Source organism: Clarias gariepinus, chromosome 18, assembly GCF_024256425.1.
Source record: "Clarias gariepinus isolate MV-2021 ecotype Netherlands chromosome 18, CGAR_prim_01v2, whole genome shotgun sequence".
Taxonomy (NCBI): domain Eukaryota; kingdom Metazoa; phylum Chordata; class Actinopteri; order Siluriformes; family Clariidae; genus Clarias; species Clarias gariepinus.
Genome location: NC_071117.1, coordinates 11,091,563 through 11,110,124, shown reverse-complemented (window position 1 = coordinate 11,110,124; position 18,562 = coordinate 11,091,563). Strand labels below are relative to the sequence as shown.

Below are 18,562 nucleotides of genomic sequence, written 5' to 3'. Positions count from 1 at the left end.
AATAAAGGTCTGGGGTAATAAAATTACTGAACTGTTTTTTTGTAGATGTATGCTTGTCTGAAAACTCAATATATCCGCATATGTCAAGCAAAATCTGCAAAAATGCACAGTGATCATATAGAGGACTTTCACTGGTTCATGACTTCTCCTACACCCAGTAGATTTAATTCATAAGGTTGTGTTTATATATATATATATATATATATATATATATATATATATATATATAAATCAGAAGTGAAGTAGCAGTTGGGATGGTGCCAAGTGCCACACCCATAAATTAATGTTAAGGCCGTGTAAACATTTTTGCCGTTAATTTTTGAGATTTGCATGCTCGACGGTGCTTAGTGCACACTTCAAAGGGCACTTGACAGATGCGTCTGGAGCTCATTAAAGCTTCGTGGTCTCCCGCACTGAGTGAACACGTACTGCTCGCACCACGACTCCCCCCAATACCCAACAGGCAAAGATTCCCACCCAGCCACATGCTGTTTTCCAAACACACATCTTTATTCCTCTACAAACACATTTCCTGATAGGCAGCAAAAATTTCTAGATCTGTTGCCTGGATGTGTTTATTATTCCTGCAGACCACAAAACCACTGTCTTACAGCAGTACAGATTATATACTCACTCTCTGAGTAGGTGCTCAAACACAACTGCATTTATGAAACATCTATATTAGAAGCCATATTAATGATAACACGAGGATTACAGAGCACTTTAGCTAGCAGACGAATATTAGCAGTAAAGTGATACGTTTATGGTGATTTAAAAATACTCTCAGAAAACCTGACAGCTTCATGCCTCTTAGCTATATTTCTATAAAAAAAAAAGGAAAAAGAAAAACAGAAAAGATTATAATAAACATTTATTTGTTTCCCTACATTCTGTTAGGTTAGCTATAATTTTAGCTAGCTGGTTAGCATTTACAGACAGGATATAGCAAAGACATCCTTTCAAAAATCTTGAGACTGATATCCTAAGCTAGCTGACTAGCATTAACACTCATTTATTATATAAAATGTAAAAATCCTCTCAGCTGAGTTCATGTGAATTAGCTGGCTAGTGCTATCCATAAACATTAAAAAAAAAAAAAAAAAAAAAAAGCAAAAAGTAATTTTCTTACAATGTTAAATAATGTCTTAAGAGCTATGCTTGATAGCTTCTTCAAGAAATCCTGTCAACTCAGGGTCAGTTAGGTATTTTGCTAATATAATTTCCTACAGTTATAGCTAATCTTGGATAGCTTCAGCATTAGCATTGTAGATCATATGATTTGTTACATGTCTAATGGATCCTCGCAGAAATTCTGTTGATTCTTTGTCATTTAGCTATTTTGCTAACAAAATGTGATTTTTTTCTTTTGTGAAAAACTTGCAAAAATTTTCTCAGGTATTTAGTTGGTTACCATTAACAGTGATATAATGTTTATTAAATATGCTGTAGAAATCATCTTCTAAAATGTATCAAGCTTATTAACATTGAAAATGTTTAAATATATTAAGTAAAATGTATTTTAAAAAAGCATTTTTTTTAATCCTTTCTTATGTTTGTTGACATTAATTAGCTTGCTAGCGCTAACATAAACATTATACAGAGTGAGCATAAAATCCTTCAGTGATTCTGTTTTACCCATTTATTTAAAACTACGCCTATGTTATAGAAATATAAATGTTATGGCATTACATAGATTAGTAGATTATTTAATAAAGTTTACTTTTTTATGCTTAGCATAGTTTTGGTGTAATATAAGTTTGAAACACTTGATGCTCACCCTGTATTAAAAATACTGTCAAGTTAGCTTGTGATATTTAATTAGCTAATATAGAGTTTTCAGAATAGTTCTGTACGTGTAATCTATAAAACATTGGTCATGTGTTTTGGTCATCGCTCTAGTTCCCGTATAAAGTTTAAACGCATTTTCTCATACAGTAAATACTGTACATGTTCAATGCTTGATTAGCAGCATTAGCTTTTTTTGTGATATGACTTTATTACTAGAAAACTTCATTAAAGTCACTTGCTCATGATATTTTTGTTGTTTTTGTTTTTAAATAAATAGAGAATTGTGTTAAATGAGAACTCAGGGTTTTGCTCAAACTCTTTCCTCTACATTGAGCCTTACCATCTGCATGGGAAGTGTGTTCAGCGCCCAGCACTCATAATTGGAAGTGCCTTGGCAGACTGTCAGTTTTTTTCCTTTTTGTTGAGTCAAATTACTCGACTTATGTGAGTTAAGGTCGGCTAAACCAAGTTGGAGGCTTGTCACCAGTAAATTGGCTCACTCTGGAAGTTCCTCGCCTCATATATTTCAGAAAAAAAATTTACGCACCCTTTCCTCTGTGGCTGTAGTTCGTTAAAGCTTTAAACACAGTGTTTATCTCCGAAGAGAATATTTACTTGTTTATGGCTGTCAGAAAGCGGTCAAGTGCGACGACGATGCAGTTAAGAGAAATGAGCCTGGGCGTGGAAATGCTTTTTCTAGATCAAGCAAGTGGTTGCTTAATTAAAATGACTGTTTACTGAAGACGTTATTGTGTTAGCAGGTGTGTGCTTTTGAAGGCAAAAAAAAGTCTGGAGCCTAAAATAAAATAAAATGAAATTGAATGAAAGCTTTAAAGTGCGTGAAGAAAATATTTTTTTTATGTTAGAGAGAGCTGAAAGTAGAACAGCTTTTTGGAAACGAACATTCTTTACCTAAATGGTTCGATATTGCTGGCTTTTTTTCCAATGTCAAGTCAAAAACATTATAAATGCCAGCAAAAAAGTGCCCAGGAGCCTGGTGTGCCATGATTGTATAGTAGTTTGAACTACACTTCGAGTTGTGGCCGCACCAACACTAGTTCAAATCCGGGCCATGGCAGTTGGGCCCTTGAGCAAGACCCTTAACCCTGTCTGCTCCAGGAGCACCGCATGATGGCTGCTCCTGCACTCTGACTACAGTCTACTAACAAATAGCTGGGATATGCAAAGAATAAAGAATTTCACTGTGCAGTATTGTATAGAGTATGTGATGAATAAAGCCTGAACTTAACAGAATTGTTTTTAAAAAATCTAGAATTTTTCATAGTTCTTAAAAAAACAATATAAAAAACCCTAAATGCTTATAGTGAAGTTTTCTTTTCTTTTAAAGAATCGTGATTTAAGAAGTCAGGTGATACACGGATCTTAGTATAGCTCCTTGAAAGTATTCTACTTGGAAATGATTCTATCAAGGAAAAAAGGTCAAGGATGTACCTGCTGTAGTGTGCTAAATAGATCTATAAAAGGTTCCTCCTTAGCAATAGACTAGAGAAACCTTAAGCGTTGCAGATCCAGACTTCTCAGTGTGTTTTTAAATAAATGGAAAATGTTTAAAGAACCCAGCCGTATGTTTAGAGCTTATTAGTGGCTACATCGGATTAGTTATAAATTCTCATGTGTAATTAAACATTTGGTTTTCCTTTTCAGCACTGCACACAGCTTGAACTCAGGTGCGCAAAATCTGGAATCTTCTTCATGTTCCTCTGGGGGAACACTTGAAAGTTCAGGGTAGGACATCAGCAAAGTTTTAAAAGAACCCTTGTGCTTTAAGAGTGTATCTCATATTGATTTTAATCATCATTGTTGTGTAGATATTTTAAGCAAACTCCTTCATCGATTTGTTTTCAGTGAACACAGTAGTCCAGACAAGACAGCTGTTTTACATTTGGCAAACACTCCGATCCGGAGCGACTTACATTTACCGCAATGAAACCCTTGAAACCTGGAAGACTGGTGTTCTCAGTTGTAGCACTGGGATTTGAACTCAAGACCTTCTGATCAGCCTTAACCACTACTACTGGTCTTTCAGAGCCCATCCCAGGAACACTGTGCATGAGGTGGGAATACACACTTGATGTGATGCCATTTTATAACAACGCACCATGCACACACACACACAGGGACAATTTAGAGTATCCAATCCACCTAAGCAATACTAAATAGATCAACAGGATTTAAAATGGTAAGTTGCAGCCAGGCGCTGCTAATCATCAACCCTTAATTAATTGATCATTTGCAGGTGTGTAGACTTCTATAAAAGTAAAAGTTTTGGCAGTTTGTTAGTTTGGAGCATTCAGGTGTGTGTTAATACAATGCCAAGAGGGAAAGACATAAGCAATGGTCTTAAAGAAGCAACTGTTGCTGCACATCAATCTGAAAAATTTTGGAGTATAATGTTCTTCACTGAGAAAGATTATTCACGAATGGAAAGTATTCAAGACAGTTGCCAATCTTCCCAGGAGTGGACGTTCCAGCACATTCACCCAAAGTCAGACTGTGCAATGCTCCAAGAAAAAAATGAAACAGATCCTACAGGCCTTACTGACCATGTTAAATCATAATGTCCATGACAAAATAATTAGAAGAAGTCTGAACAAGTATGATTTGTTTGGAGAAGTTGCCAGGAGAACGACTTCTCTGTCTAAAAAGAACAAGAAAGCATGACTTAAGTTCTCAGAACAGCAGCTGAACAAACCACAAGGCTCCTGGAACAATTTCCTATGGACAGATGAGACCAAAATGAAGTTGTTTGGCCTTAGTGCCCAGTGTCCCGGCAGTGGAGGGGTGACGATTTGGACTTGTTTTGCAGCCACAGTACCTGGGCACCTTGCAGTCAACAAAAACCTCAATTAACTGAAACAATTGGCCAAAATTCCTCCACATTAATAAGGGAGATTGATAAAGTCATAGAGGAAATGATACTTTTTGCTGCTAATGGTGAATCTACAGCTGTTGTTTAAATAATTGCTTCATTTTTGTTAAATAAATAATGACAAATGAATTTCTATAAGGATTGTTATCAGTGCTAATGGCAACAAAAAAAAAAAAGAAATACATCCTGAATAGGACATCAGTTCATTGCATTACCAAGTCTATTTCAGTATAATAAGGTAAAGAGAATGGGGCTCCTGAGTGATGCAACTAAAGTTCACCCTATCTTCGGAATATTGCAAGTTCGATTCCTGGATGGCAAGTTTGGATGGCTGATGCTTCAGTCTAGCTAGGAGTCTAGAGGGATTGGCCATGTTAAGGTTGGGAGGAGGTAAGCACCATACTGGTACTCCCACATCAATCATAGACATTTACACTACTCCGTGAGCTCATGCAAGCGGAAGGGGTGGACAGCACTTTCATACACTGTAAGTGTGTGTTACACTGCTCTGTAAAGATGTGTGAGCAGTAGTTTGTAAAGATGTAGCCAGCGGTTTCATGTGCATCTGAAGAAGCATGCACATCCTGATTGGTGGCTGTCACTGATTAGGGAGTGTCCTAACAAGATGAGTGGGAAATTGAACATTAAGTTAGGGAGAAAATCAGGAGGAAAAAATAGAGAGCAATACAGAAAAAAACATTAACATGAAGCTAATTCTAACACACTAATAAATAATTCATATATATTTTTTTTTTTCCAAATGTAAGCCCATCTTAGAAGTCTTATCTACAATCCGTCCATCCATTAGTGGCAACAAGCCCATTAGTGTGGACTTGCACTGCCTTTGCTAACCCATGTCTGAAATCCCTGAAATGCACTGCTTGAGATGAGACCCACTTAAAATGCCTGATGAGCTTAACAAGACTAAAAATTATTGAGTTTAGTTTAGTCAAGTTTAATTTAGTTTAGTTTAGATAAAAGACATTGTCTGGAAATAGTCAATAAAGCCTTATGACTCCCTTTTTGTGCAACAACAGGTCTAAAACATCCAACAAAAATCATCAAAATCATTACAATCATAAAGCAATAACTATTTTTGTTTATATATAAAACACGATATACACAATACATAAACACATACATATACACACACACAGTACACAGTATAGTATAGACAATATATATAGTCTATACCGCTTTTACCCCTACAGGGTCACGGGGCCTGGCGTCTAGCTCAGAAGACTTAGGACACAAGGGAGGGTACACCATGAACGGGGTGCCAATTTATTCCAGGGCACAATCATTTACACAATTTGTGAAGTTAGTGGTTAGCACAGTCGCCTTGCACCTCCAGGGTCCGGGTTCGATTCCCGGCCAGGCTAATTTTCCGTCTCTGTGTGCATGGAGTTTACATGTTATCCCCGTGCTTGTTGGGTTCTCTCCACTTACAATTTTAGATTAGTGTTAATTGGCGTTCCCAAATTGCCCGTAGTATTGAAAGTGAGTGTGTGCCCTGCAATGGATTGGCACCCTGTCCAGGGTGTACCCCGTCTAGTGCCCCAAGCCTCCTGGGATAGGCTCTAGGTCTCCACAACCCTAAACACAGGATAAAGCGGTATTAGACGACAATGAGTGAGTGAGTGAATTATTCTAACCTGCATGTCTTTGAACTGTAAGAGAAACCCATCAAGAACAGGGAGAAACTCCATGCTCACAGACTTGTATGAAAGCAAATCCAGACCCTGGAGATGCAAAGCAATAGTGCCACTCGGTTGCTTCTCACTAGTATAGTAAAGAAAAAATTAGGTAAAAAATATTTTATTAAAGTACATATCCAGCATCAGCTAGACCCGAATTATCCACAGGCCAGGCTTTCACTTGATTTTTGAAACTACCTGTTTTGTTTTATTTATTATATTTAATGATAACTCCAGACACCAGGCACAGACACCCTGGCAAACTGAAATCTGGCAGCACTTTAATGTTTAATGTGGTTTAATGAGCATCCCTAGGGGATCTGTTGTTATAAATATTATGGACCACACTTGATAAAGTTGAGATTTGATTCGTGCAATGAAAAGACAGTGAAATCTGACCTCATGTGTGGATTAAAAGTCCTGTTTGGGGTTTGACTGCTGGATGAGCTCCAGCTCCGCGCCACTCCTTTGACATCTTTATTGAACCACGGGTCTCCATTCACAACTCTGACGCTCCGCGGCGAAGCTCTGACGAAATCTTCCTCTTTGATAAGCGTGCGTGTGCGCGTGGAAAGCGCGGGACTGCCTCCTTCCCGAGGGCGGACACTGCGCTCTCTGCGTCACAGCGCGCACGCGAGCACTTCATTCATTCCACCCGCTCGGTGCCTGCTGTCTGTCTGTCTGTCTGTCTGGTCCTCCTGTCTGGTCCTCGGTGTCTGTCTGGTCCTCCTGCGTAAAGGTAGGAGAGACACTTTACATTCGTTTCAGGACGCGCTGGGGGGGGGAAAACAATTGAAACTAAAAAGTGGAGTGAAATAAATGATGGCACCTCTGTTCACTTTCACAGCGCAGATAATAATACTGTTTTACGCTTTTTCTTGTTTTTGCATGTTTCATATTTAGCAAACCTTGAGGAAACTCTAACATTTAAAATGCACAGGTTTGAAAAACCATTTCCTCATCTGTAAACTGTTGATCGTGTGTATCTGTGTGTGTGTGTGTGTGTGTGTGTGTGTGTGCCGCTCCCCTCTTCTCATCCTCTCCGCGCATCAGGTCTCCTCCATGCCATTGAAGTGTTCAGAAGCGCACTGAAGATGGCCATCCACGTGGAAGGGCTGGTGGCGATCGTCATCTTCTACCTGCTGATCCTCGGAGTGGGAATATGGGCCGCCTGGAAGAACAAGAACTCCGGCGTGGAGGAGGGCGCGGACCGCATCATGGTCGGGGGGAGAGACATCGGACTGTTTGTGGGAGCCTTCACTATGACCGGTAGGACTCGGCGTGAACACAGAGCATGTGCTTAATCCATGTAAAGAAATTAAGTATTTTTTTTTTTATTCTTCTTCTTTTTATTATTATTCAAAACTTTTTTTTAATTTTTTTAGAAATATTTTTTTCCTAACTAAGGAAAACCGTGCGTTTTTGCGCGCCGGTAACACTGATGAACAGAACAGAGAGTTGGTTATTGATAGAGAGAGTGTTAATAAATGTAAAAGAAAAAAAATGGTTCTTTGGGAATGTAAGTCTAATCTTTTTAAATAAAGAGAACACACAATATTAGGCTTCATGTAGACATTTACATGACCAACACATTTGTCTATATATACATTTACATCTTTGTGTTCTGTCTATTTACTTTCTCTCTCTCTCTCTCTCACACACACACACACGGGAAGATTGATGTGATGCAATTTTAATTAGATTTAAAATATTTAAGGCTACACTAGTGAACTTTATGAATATTCCAATTATGAACTAATATATATATATATTGAGAGAGAGAGAGATTTTTTTTTTCTTAATTGGACTATTCATAAACTGCAGTGGTGTAACTTTAAATCTTTATCTATCTATCTGGCTTTGAAAACGATTTTACACAAGTGACAAGTAACACACAGCTGGTGCCTTTAATTTAGATACACCCTTGATATTCTGAATTATTAAACATTTCTGTATTCCTACATGTTATGCATTTAGTGGTGATGTTAAATATGTTTTTAAACCGTGTGTGTGTGTGTGTGTGTGTGTGTGGTGAATACTTGCTGTATTATACTGTATTTGCAGCTACATGGGTGGGAGGTGGATACATAAACGGCACGGCTGAGTATGTGTATCTCCCCGGGTACGGGTTGGCCTGGGCGCAGGCTCCGTTTGGATACGCCATGAGTCTCGTCCTGGGTAGGATAATTAAATGATTAATTGCAAATATGTGGAATAATTACTTAATTAATTATGACACTCTACTGTTGTGTACATTGCAATTTCTCTTCATTTGTAGCTGATTACTATAAATTATATTTATAAGAACGATACGTAAAGGAATCATAATTAACAGTCCTCATTTCATGATGGTACATGGATACATATATATATCAATAAAGTTTAGAGAAAATGTCATATCCTATATGAGGACATTCACGTCTCAAAAGGATATTATAATAATAATAATAATTATTATTATTATTATTGTGCTCAAGCAATTCTTCCAATCACAGCTCATCATCATCATTATCATCATTGTCATTCTCTGTTCTTAATGACATTAAACTCTCTCCTGACATTAAGGTGGCCTGTTCTTTGCCAAGCCCATGCGCTCCCGTGGCTACGTCACCATGTTGGACCCTTTCCAGCAGCTGTACGGAAAGCGCATGGGCGGCCTGCTCTTCATCCCAGCGCTCATGGGGGAGATCTTCTGGTCGGCCGCCATCTTATCGGCCCTTGGTAAGGAAGACATGGAGCTTAATCAATGTGGGAGGCCTGAATTAGAAAGTCAATAACCTATCAGTTGCACAGAGAGGAAAGTTTCAGATAAAAAAAAAACAGCTGGTTTGGGAGCAGTTGCACACAGTCACGGCTGAGATGGAAGTGAAGTCCAAAAGATAAACAACCAGCATCATTCTTCTTTTCTTTGATTTTAATATTAGAAATTTTCACAACACTGGTTGCACTGGTTCATTGATCTTGGAAGAATAATGTTGTGCCTATTTAAATACTGTACATCATAATGCATTCATTAAACTTGTGCATTAGTAAGCTTTTGAAGCAAGAAATTTGCCATCCAACAGCAGGACACAGGTTCCATTTCCATGTCCTGAATTGCCCCCTGTCCTACATAGTGTACAGCTACATGGCTGAACTTAAAAAAAAAAAAAAATTTAAATCCTCTAGGGGCAGTGGTGTCTCAATGCGTTAAGTCTCTGAGTGACTGATCGGATGGTTGGCGGTTCAAGGCCCTTAACCCTATCTGCTCCAGGGACGCCGTATAATGGCTGACCCTGTGCGCTGACCCCAGCCTACTAACAAGAAGCTGGGATATGTGAAGAATTACAAATTTTACTGTGCAGTAATGTATATGTGATGAATAAAGGCTGAACTTACTTATTACTTGTTATTCAATTTACATGCAGTTAAGAAAGGACAAAATTTAAATCATGGTGATACTACAGTATGGATTTTTGCTCAAGGACCCTTAAGGGCCCAACAGGGGCCAGTGCTGGGATTTAACCTCACAATCTGCTAAAAGTAGGCCAAAAATCCTAACCACCATGTTTTAATGTGAACAACTAACTGATTATCCAGCTATTTACCAATGCCTTAGGATTAATTCAGGATTGTTTGAAGCAGAAAAAAACCCTAAAATATACACAATACGGTGAACTCCAGGATGTAGGAATGTGTTACCAGGGTACCCATATGGGTTGACTAAAATGTTTCTCAAATTGTATTTTAATCCAAGCATGCAACCTGTTTAATTACAGTTATTTACCTCATATGCTTAAACAAATCTCACTTATTAGATGTTTTTTTGGTTTGTTTAAATTTAGAGTTTCAGCTTTCTATCTTTCTTTATAGAGGACCCCGTAGGATAAGAAATCTTATGGATTATGAAATATGTCCAGAATTTAGGGCACTCAATCAGCTGACCAAAATCTACCCCAAGGCCCTTTCCTGTATAATTTGGCAAATCATACATACATTTAGTCCATACTGTTTATGTCTGAATTTAATAGGCTACTCTCTAAATTCTAGTTAGATGGAAATAAAAGATTTACGGTTTATAAAAGTGAACTGTAAATAATTATCAGTCAAATGAAGATTAATAAAAACCAAAAGAAACAGGAACAGTCCTAGAACATTTATGGAAAAACCCAGGCCTGGGGAATTTCACCTAAATTATTACAAGGTGTCAATTTTAAAGAGCCTGTCTCCTATTTAATCAGACACTTTTTCCTCTAACAGGAGCCACGCTGAGCGTCATTGTGGACATTGATATTAACATGTCAGTCATCATTTCTGCCCTCATCGCCATTTTCTACACACTGGTTGGTGGTGTTTACTCAGTGGCCTACACAGACGTGGTTCAGCTCTTCTGCATCTTTGTGGGACTGGTACTTTTCATTCATTTTAATCCAATGTACTGTATAGTTATGGAATTTGGCAGGATTTGCTAGTTATGCTGCAGTCTTATATCAGAAAGTAGGAGTAAGAATAAATAAGGTGATTTTTGAATAAAGCCTCTGGATATCTGGATATTTTAAACAATTTACCTATAGTCATTAACTTTATACATGTTTTATTTTAGCTCATTTGGTTTTTATATCTACTGATCTTCCCCATGTTGAAAAATGACAATGAAAATTTAGCCTATTCCAAACATCATATTTATGCCCCAGTAAAAAGGAAATCGATTATTTAATTTCCTGCTTATGACCCTAAACACTCAGGTGAACGTGTGTAAAATGGGCCAATCTGTGCCAATTTTCAAAAAACGTGACTATCTCAGATTCTGATAAAAACGTGCCAGAATAAACTGTATAGGGAGTAAAACCCCAAATTGTAACTGAACAATTCATTTGTTTTCAGGAGTTACAAACTTTTGAATTTGTGCATTTGTGCAAATTTGAACAGTAAAGTGTAAGGGTTTTTAAAGGGCTATATTTTTATATTTATACATCTCTAAACAACGTAGAACACTGAAAAGTGGTATTCCAGATTAATATTTCCCATTCTTTCACAATATTGCCATATTGTGAGCTGAGATACACCACAAGTTATGAGATTCTGAAAATCAGGTTTTGATTTGGTGTTTTTTTATTTTTTTCAGATTTTAACCATGTGTAGGAATGTTATGGAATGACCGTAAAATAAATGATATGTCATAAGTTACATTTTTCGCATTACTTGTGGGTTTGTTTAAACAATATAATTAATTAATTAATACATTTTCTTATGCCTCAGACATAAGTGCCATCTGTCTGAGTGTCTGTCTGAGATTCTCATTAGCACAATATCTAATATCTGTAGGAGTATCATTGTGACCTGCAGGTGAACTGATTAGAGTTTGAAATTGATCCAACCTTGGTCATAGCAAGGACAAATGTCGTTCCTTCCTTTTGGAGGTACATTTTAACGATATCAGAAGAATTACAAATTTTAATTGCATAATAATGCAAATTAGCAATGAGAACAACTGGACTCTGAGCTGGCTTTGATTTCTAATTGCCTTACAATAAATATATTTCAGGTAAAGATCTTTTAGTACAAAAGTAGGATAATTAACTAATAAACTTTATTAATGCATCTTTATTAAGAGTGCCAGTATTTCTGGAGAACTTCATATGTACTATCTGACTTGCCGTATCAGACTGTAATCCACAGATACACCAGACATCTGCAGCACTAAAGAAAGTTAACATAAGAGGCCTTATGATCAAGAATCTTGAATGTAAAAGAAACTCATATTCAAGACGGTCTGATCGATACTAGCCTTTTAAGAGATGAACCGTAATCAAAAATGTGAACAAAGCAAATGAAAGTGTTTATGTTCTCTCTGCAGTGGATCAGTGTCCCGTTTGCTCTGTCGAACCCTGCTGTGTCTGACATCGGCCTGACTGCAGTGAGGGAGCTCTACCAGAAACCCTGGCTAGGCTCAATCAAAAGCTCAGATAAATGGATGTGGGCAGACAACTTCTGCCTTCTGGTGAGTGTAATTTACTGGAAAACTAGTCATTACTGCAACATGTACAGTACATGTTCTATCACAAGGAATAAACAGAAAAAAGCATGAAATATAAAAGCATTATTATGTGTGGCAGTCTGAACCCATAGGATAATATACTGTAAGAATTCTGAAAAACAGACAAAAAGGTATTTCTTTCCCTATATCATACTGGATACTCCAACTTTAAACAGCTTTAAAAAAAATATATATATATATATGGAATAAGGCTTGTGTCAAAATCTTTAACAAAAACTAAAATAATAAAACTAAAATTAATAAATTGAAAGTAATATCAAACCAAAAAAATAAAAATAACACTACTATTAAATCCAAAAATATACAAAAAAAACAGTAAAACATAATATTTCTTTTAACACACTTTATATATATATATATATATATATATATATATATATATATATATATATATATATATATATATATATATATATTATTTATTTGTAATATGTATTTTATATGTTTCTATAGAGGATGTACCTTCTGTTTTTCTGAATAATCGGACATCCTGACATTTTCAAACTTTACCTAAATTTTTGCTGCAAACAACATTGTATAAGATGACAACTCTAACAAATACAGTGTTAAAAACTGCCTCTGTCTAAAGTTGTTTGAAAATAATATGATATATACTTGGAAAATGTTATCAATATGTATTGTAACTACAGTGCAATACATCCTGGTTGTTGAAAAGTCCAATCAGAATCTAATCTTTAAATGCAGTTTCACCTCATTTAGTTTTTTAAAGAATTTAAAAAAATTAAGAATTAGAGAAACATTTCACTTCAGCATTCTAATTCTCAGACCATCTTTTTTATATACTATAGTAATTCTGCAATACAGTCTAAATTTCTGCATGAGGAGAGATTTCCCTGGCTGCCATGCATAAAGTAAAGAAATTATGGAATAGCATTAAATGCTAGAATGTAATTGAACTCTGTGACCTGTTCCGAAATGAAAGGCGCAAAAAGGAAACAATATGTTTTTCTAAATGTCAGGAGAGTGTAATGAAATTGTAAAGCAGGTAAATTTGTCATCTCTGTGCTGCAGGAAATGGCCATCCATACTCAGCTATGTATATAAGGGTCACTCCAAAAACTATGGCTGAAAGCAAAAATAATCTTATTTTGTCTGGAAAAATGTTGACATATTATAGCATTAGTATTTGTGTAAACCTGCATCTACAGTATGAGATCAGATTTATTTTTTCGATTGCTCAAAGCCCTTTTGCTTTTATTTGTCTTACGTCTTGCTGTTTGGTGTCTGCATTTATGATGCCGTTTGTGTTCCTAGATGTTGGGGGGAATTCCCTGGCAGGTCTATTTTCAACGGGTTCTTTCTGCCTCTTCAGCTACCTACGCCCAAGTCCTTTCCTTCTTGGCTGCCTTCGGCTGCATCGTCATGGCCATACCCTCTGTCCTGATCGGAGCTATCGGGGCTTCCACAGGTCAGTCAAAGCATTAGGAGCTGCAAAATACCTTAACTGTGGTTTAATAGCTACAGTAGATGCATGCTTTTAAAACAAATAGAATGGAAAAATTGACCAAATCTCTGTTGAATTAGGACCAAATCTGTTATACACTTCTATCAAAAATTCCAAACAAATGTCTTTGATCAGGGGACGAATCCATGATCAGAGTCCCTCTGTGATGGCCAGTCTTACTGTACATCAACAACTACTGTAGAACATCATGGGGCAGCTAACAAGCTAGCAACTCATGACTACTAGACTGACTGTATTGAAGCTAGCAATTTGATGACGACTTGGAGAGTGATCCAATATTTCTAGACCTCTTTATTAATTGTCTCAATTTGCTCTGGTAGACAAAACTATCCCAATATGCTGTGGGATAAAGAAGCAAGGTTTTGCTAGATTCTGCTTTTTCCATGTTTATTACCTAGCAACGAGTTAGACAAGCTGGACCACAGGAAAACCGCATGATTGTGTGTTGCAGTCTAGATCGTTAAATTGGACCAAATCCAGCAAGTATGCTGTTTGACGACCGCCCAAATGGAAATATGGCAGCCATCTTTGACACGTCAGATTTGCACCCATTTGCTGGGACACAGCTTTTAAAAGGAACTGAAAAACACACTCTTTAATCAACCTTCCAGTGCTCGCGTTTACATAAAGCTGCAGATTTAGTATCCAGGCGTGCAATCTCCCTCGACTCACAAATCAATCATATGGGTGAAAGCAATACTTCTAGCACAAGACCTCTTTAGTACATACTGTAAATTCTCATTCCTGCTTAATACTGTATCTAAAATGGCACCGGAGCATGAATGTACTGATTATGTGCCAGCTGCTGAAACTCACATGGGAAGAAATGTCTGAATGTCTCATTTATTATTATTTTTTTTTAAATGAACTCTCACAACAGGGAGGTCTTTCCCCTGCCTGTACTGACCCAGGGTGGTGGCCATGTTCCCGTCAGATCTCTAAAGAAACGTGTAAATAACAACAGCTGGTCTCCTTCATCTATTATTGAGGGCTTATCCGTTTAACGATGTGAACTCTGTAAATATTACATCTGAGGCAGGCCTGACGAATCAGATTTATTCTACTGATTTTCACCATCAAAGACCGAATGTGGAACTGAAGCTTTGACTTTTAAGAAATCTTGCTGCAACGCAACAATACAACTGTTAAATTTGTACTGTAATTGGTTTATAAATTTGTTTTTAAAATGGAAAATAAATAGACATACTGTAAATATGCCGAAAAAAAGAAATCCAGCAATCAAGTGAAAATGATTTTAATATGTTTTTTTTTTTCACTTTTTTTTCTTTTAAAACAAGTTTTCCATTATGTAATGTCTAAATGATATCTAAGGATCCCCCCCTCTGAAAGAACCCTACAAAAAAGATTTCATGCAGAACCGGTTAAGGAGTTCGAAATCTTTAGCATTCAGTCCCCACGAGAAAACAATTGCACTGAAGATGTAGATTAAAATCCAAAAGGCTCATTGGTGTTTCTTCCTAAATACAGTACATAGTCTAATTGATTGCATTAGGGGTTTATGAGCTGAAGGTAACTGTCATGGTAACCATCTCTGTACCTTTGTCTGTAGACTGGAATCAGACGACCTATGGGTCAGTCCCTCCCATGGATAAAGACGAGTCAGAAATGATTCTTCCCATCGTCTTGCAGTACCTGTGCCCACCCTACATCTCCTTCTTCGGGCTGGGGGCAGTGTCTGCTGCGGTGATGTCATCGGCTGACTCATCGATCCTTTCAGCCAGTTCCATGTTCGCCAGGAACATCTATAAACTGGCCTTCCGCCAGTCGGTGAGCACTCATTACATTACTGTTGCAGGACACAATGTCAATTCTAACCTTCAACTCTGAGTCTCAATAAAGTCACTCTTTGCATTAAAACTGAAACAATCACCAATCTTACACCCATTAAACAATCCAATAGAATGTGATTACTTATTTCTTCACCCACCGATTCAGAATTTTTTTTTTTCCTAGGCATCAGACAATGAGATAGTCTGGGTCATGAGGATCACCATATTTGTTTTCGGAGCTCTGGCAACGGCCATGGCTCTCCTGACGGGCACAGTGTACGGGCTCTGGTACCTAAGCTCGGACCTGGTCTATGTGATCATCTTCCCACAGCTCCTCAGCGTCTTGTTTGTACGAGGCACCAACACCTATGGCTCAGTGGCAGGCTACATCTTTGGGATGATCCTGCGCATCGGTGGAGGTGAGCCCTACCTCAAACTGCCCCCTTTTATCTACTACCCAGGGTGGTACATCGAGAAAAAGGAGCACCACAGTGCGGGGGAAATAGAATATCTGATATTGCAGAGGTTCCCCTTTAAGACGGTCTCCATGCTGGGCTCCTTCCTCGGCAACATGGCCTTTTCCTACCTGTTCAAGTACTTGTTTGAGAGTGGCAAACTGTCGGCCAAGTATGACTTCCTGGACGCGGTAGTAGCCAAGCACAGTGCTGAGATCATGGATAGGACCACGCTGGTGAACAGGAACGTTATCGGGTTGAACGAGATGGCGCCGGTGCGGCCGCGTCTCAGCGTCACGTTGGCCAGTGCCTTCAGCAGGAAGGAAACCCTCACTGAAGAGGACGAGATGGACTCCAGCCCAGAGTCTCCTAGTCATGAAAATGAATAAGGCCCAACACCTTTTAAATTAGAACCAATGGCCATGATGGAAAGGACAGCACATGCTGGGATCTTTGATAATGGAGGAAAAATGATAATGTATTGGATTTCTACAGCAGGATAAGCCAGAATGGTGAAACAGGAAGAAATGCAGGAAAAAAATGTGACATTTTACATAATATATTTCATTATTCCGTTGGGAAGCAGGTTCACTGAAGGTTTAATACGGTACTGTATGTATCAACCTTGATCCTGTGTTGCCTCTCTGTTCTTGGGGAGAACCCTGGATACTGTGAGTACACCATTCGCACTGAGGAAATATTTATTTGTACAGTACAAAACCCATCGTAGGTCAGGACTTATTCACGAATCCTCTGTCCATTAGTTTACAGGAGAAAACGATGACCATCATTAAAGTCCCATGTTATATAGTAAAGCATAGTTCATCTTAACCATCTTGTAATTGAAATATATTTAAAAAAAGAAAAATAGTTATTACTATTGCTGTTCCATTGATCTTGCAAATTGTTGCAATACCATTGATGATACAGTATACAGTATAATATATAGAGAGAATAACTATGAGATAATAACACAGCTATTATATTAAATTTTTTTGTGTCATTTTGTGAACAGGACGGGGAACTTAATGTTACAATCGCCTTAACTAGCTGCTTTGTCGAAATAGAAATTTCCCTGCTCCCGTTGTAGTGCACTATATGTATATATACTGTATAATCAATGGAAGTTCCATTTTCAACTCAGCTTGATATTATGCAAACGGTTCAGCAGCCACTTTGTTCGGCCCCGGGAAGAAAAAAGACTTCTTAAAAGATTTGTGCTGTAATATTTTATCTGCAAACTCTTACTGTAACTGCGGTGTCTAGTCTGAGGTTGAGTCCGTGTTTCTTTGTTGTCTTTTTGCAATCAGATGTGTGTGTGTGTAATGTGTACATATATCCTGTATATATCAATATATTTTAAAGATATACAAAATTTTATCTTACTGTGCTGGTAGAGTTACTCAGTTTGGTGAGAGGAGAGAAAAAAAAGTTTTTGGTCAATAAATTTAGATAAATTTATTTATTTATTATGGCCTAATGAAAAAAAAAAAGATTGTAAATGTTAAAGAAATCATAAATAAAATGTTATTTAATAAACACAGTTTAACGATTGTGTTTTGTTGCTACCGGATTTTGAGAGGCAAAAGCGAGCATGTGTCTTAAAAAAATACGTGCCATTAAAAAAACAAGTCAAAGTCAAATAAAAGGATCTAAAAATATCTCATTTGTTACTTAGATTTTGCTAAGTGCTCTGGGTTTTATGGCAAAGGCGGGGTGGTTGAAGGAGTGGGTGGAGGAGAGGTAAAAGGAGTTCATTGGGATGGGCTTTTTTTTCCCCCTCCTCCACTGCGACAGTTCCTTGACGGTGGTGAAGGTTGGGGTTGGGGAAGATGATAATGATTATGATGATGATGATGACGGTGACGTAGATGACGCCATGCCACCCTTTCCCGTGCTTCGTCCTCCGTCATGTCCTTGGTCGGAAATAAGTTTAATCCAATTAAGTTGCTGTAGCTGCCAGAGATTCCATTCACTAACAGCAGCAAAGTGCACTCGGCCTGATTAATATCCAGAGAATGAAATAAATAAATAAATAAATAAATATCTCCATTTAGATTTTCCAATCTAAAGTATTCCTGACCACTTGGAAATCAAGTACAAGATATACATCATATAATCGAACAGGGTTTCAGTTTCCACCAGATGAATGAACTGGTCTTCAGGGTTTAACTACACCCCGAGCGTTTTGGTGCTTACCATATGTGCGCCATCTAGCTGATTTACATCCGCTTGTCACGCCTCTTACGGACGTCTCACGACTCGGCCTGTTAAATGGTACGTTCTGAAATATGGAGACGTCTGATTCAATCAGCTCGGAGACGCAGAGAGGACGTGTGTCCTGTTTTATTGCTTAATCCATCACCTTTTCTACAACAATAGGGTTAACAAGCTCCGAGTGCGACAGAGTGAGCAAGAA

General features: G+C 37.7%; 1 protein-coding gene across 1 annotated transcript; it reads left to right on the top strand.

Annotated features, from left to right (window-relative positions):
• The first annotated feature begins 7,021 nt into the window (after window positions 1-7,021).
• On the top strand, window positions 7,022-17,574 carry slc5a7a (solute carrier family 5 member 7a). Its single transcript, XM_053477257.1, has 9 exons — window positions 7,022-7,114; window positions 7,429-7,644; window positions 8,440-8,553; window positions 8,941-9,096; window positions 10,615-10,763; window positions 12,212-12,355; window positions 13,688-13,841; window positions 15,469-15,686; window positions 15,873-17,574. Exons 2-9 carry the CDS (start codon window positions 7,470-7,472, stop codon window positions 16,530-16,532), a joined length of 1,770 nt encoding a protein of 589 aa, XP_053333232.1. The 5' UTR covers window positions 7,022-7,114; window positions 7,429-7,469; the 3' UTR covers window positions 16,533-17,574.
• The last annotated feature ends 988 nt before the right edge of the window (window positions 17,575-18,562 follow it).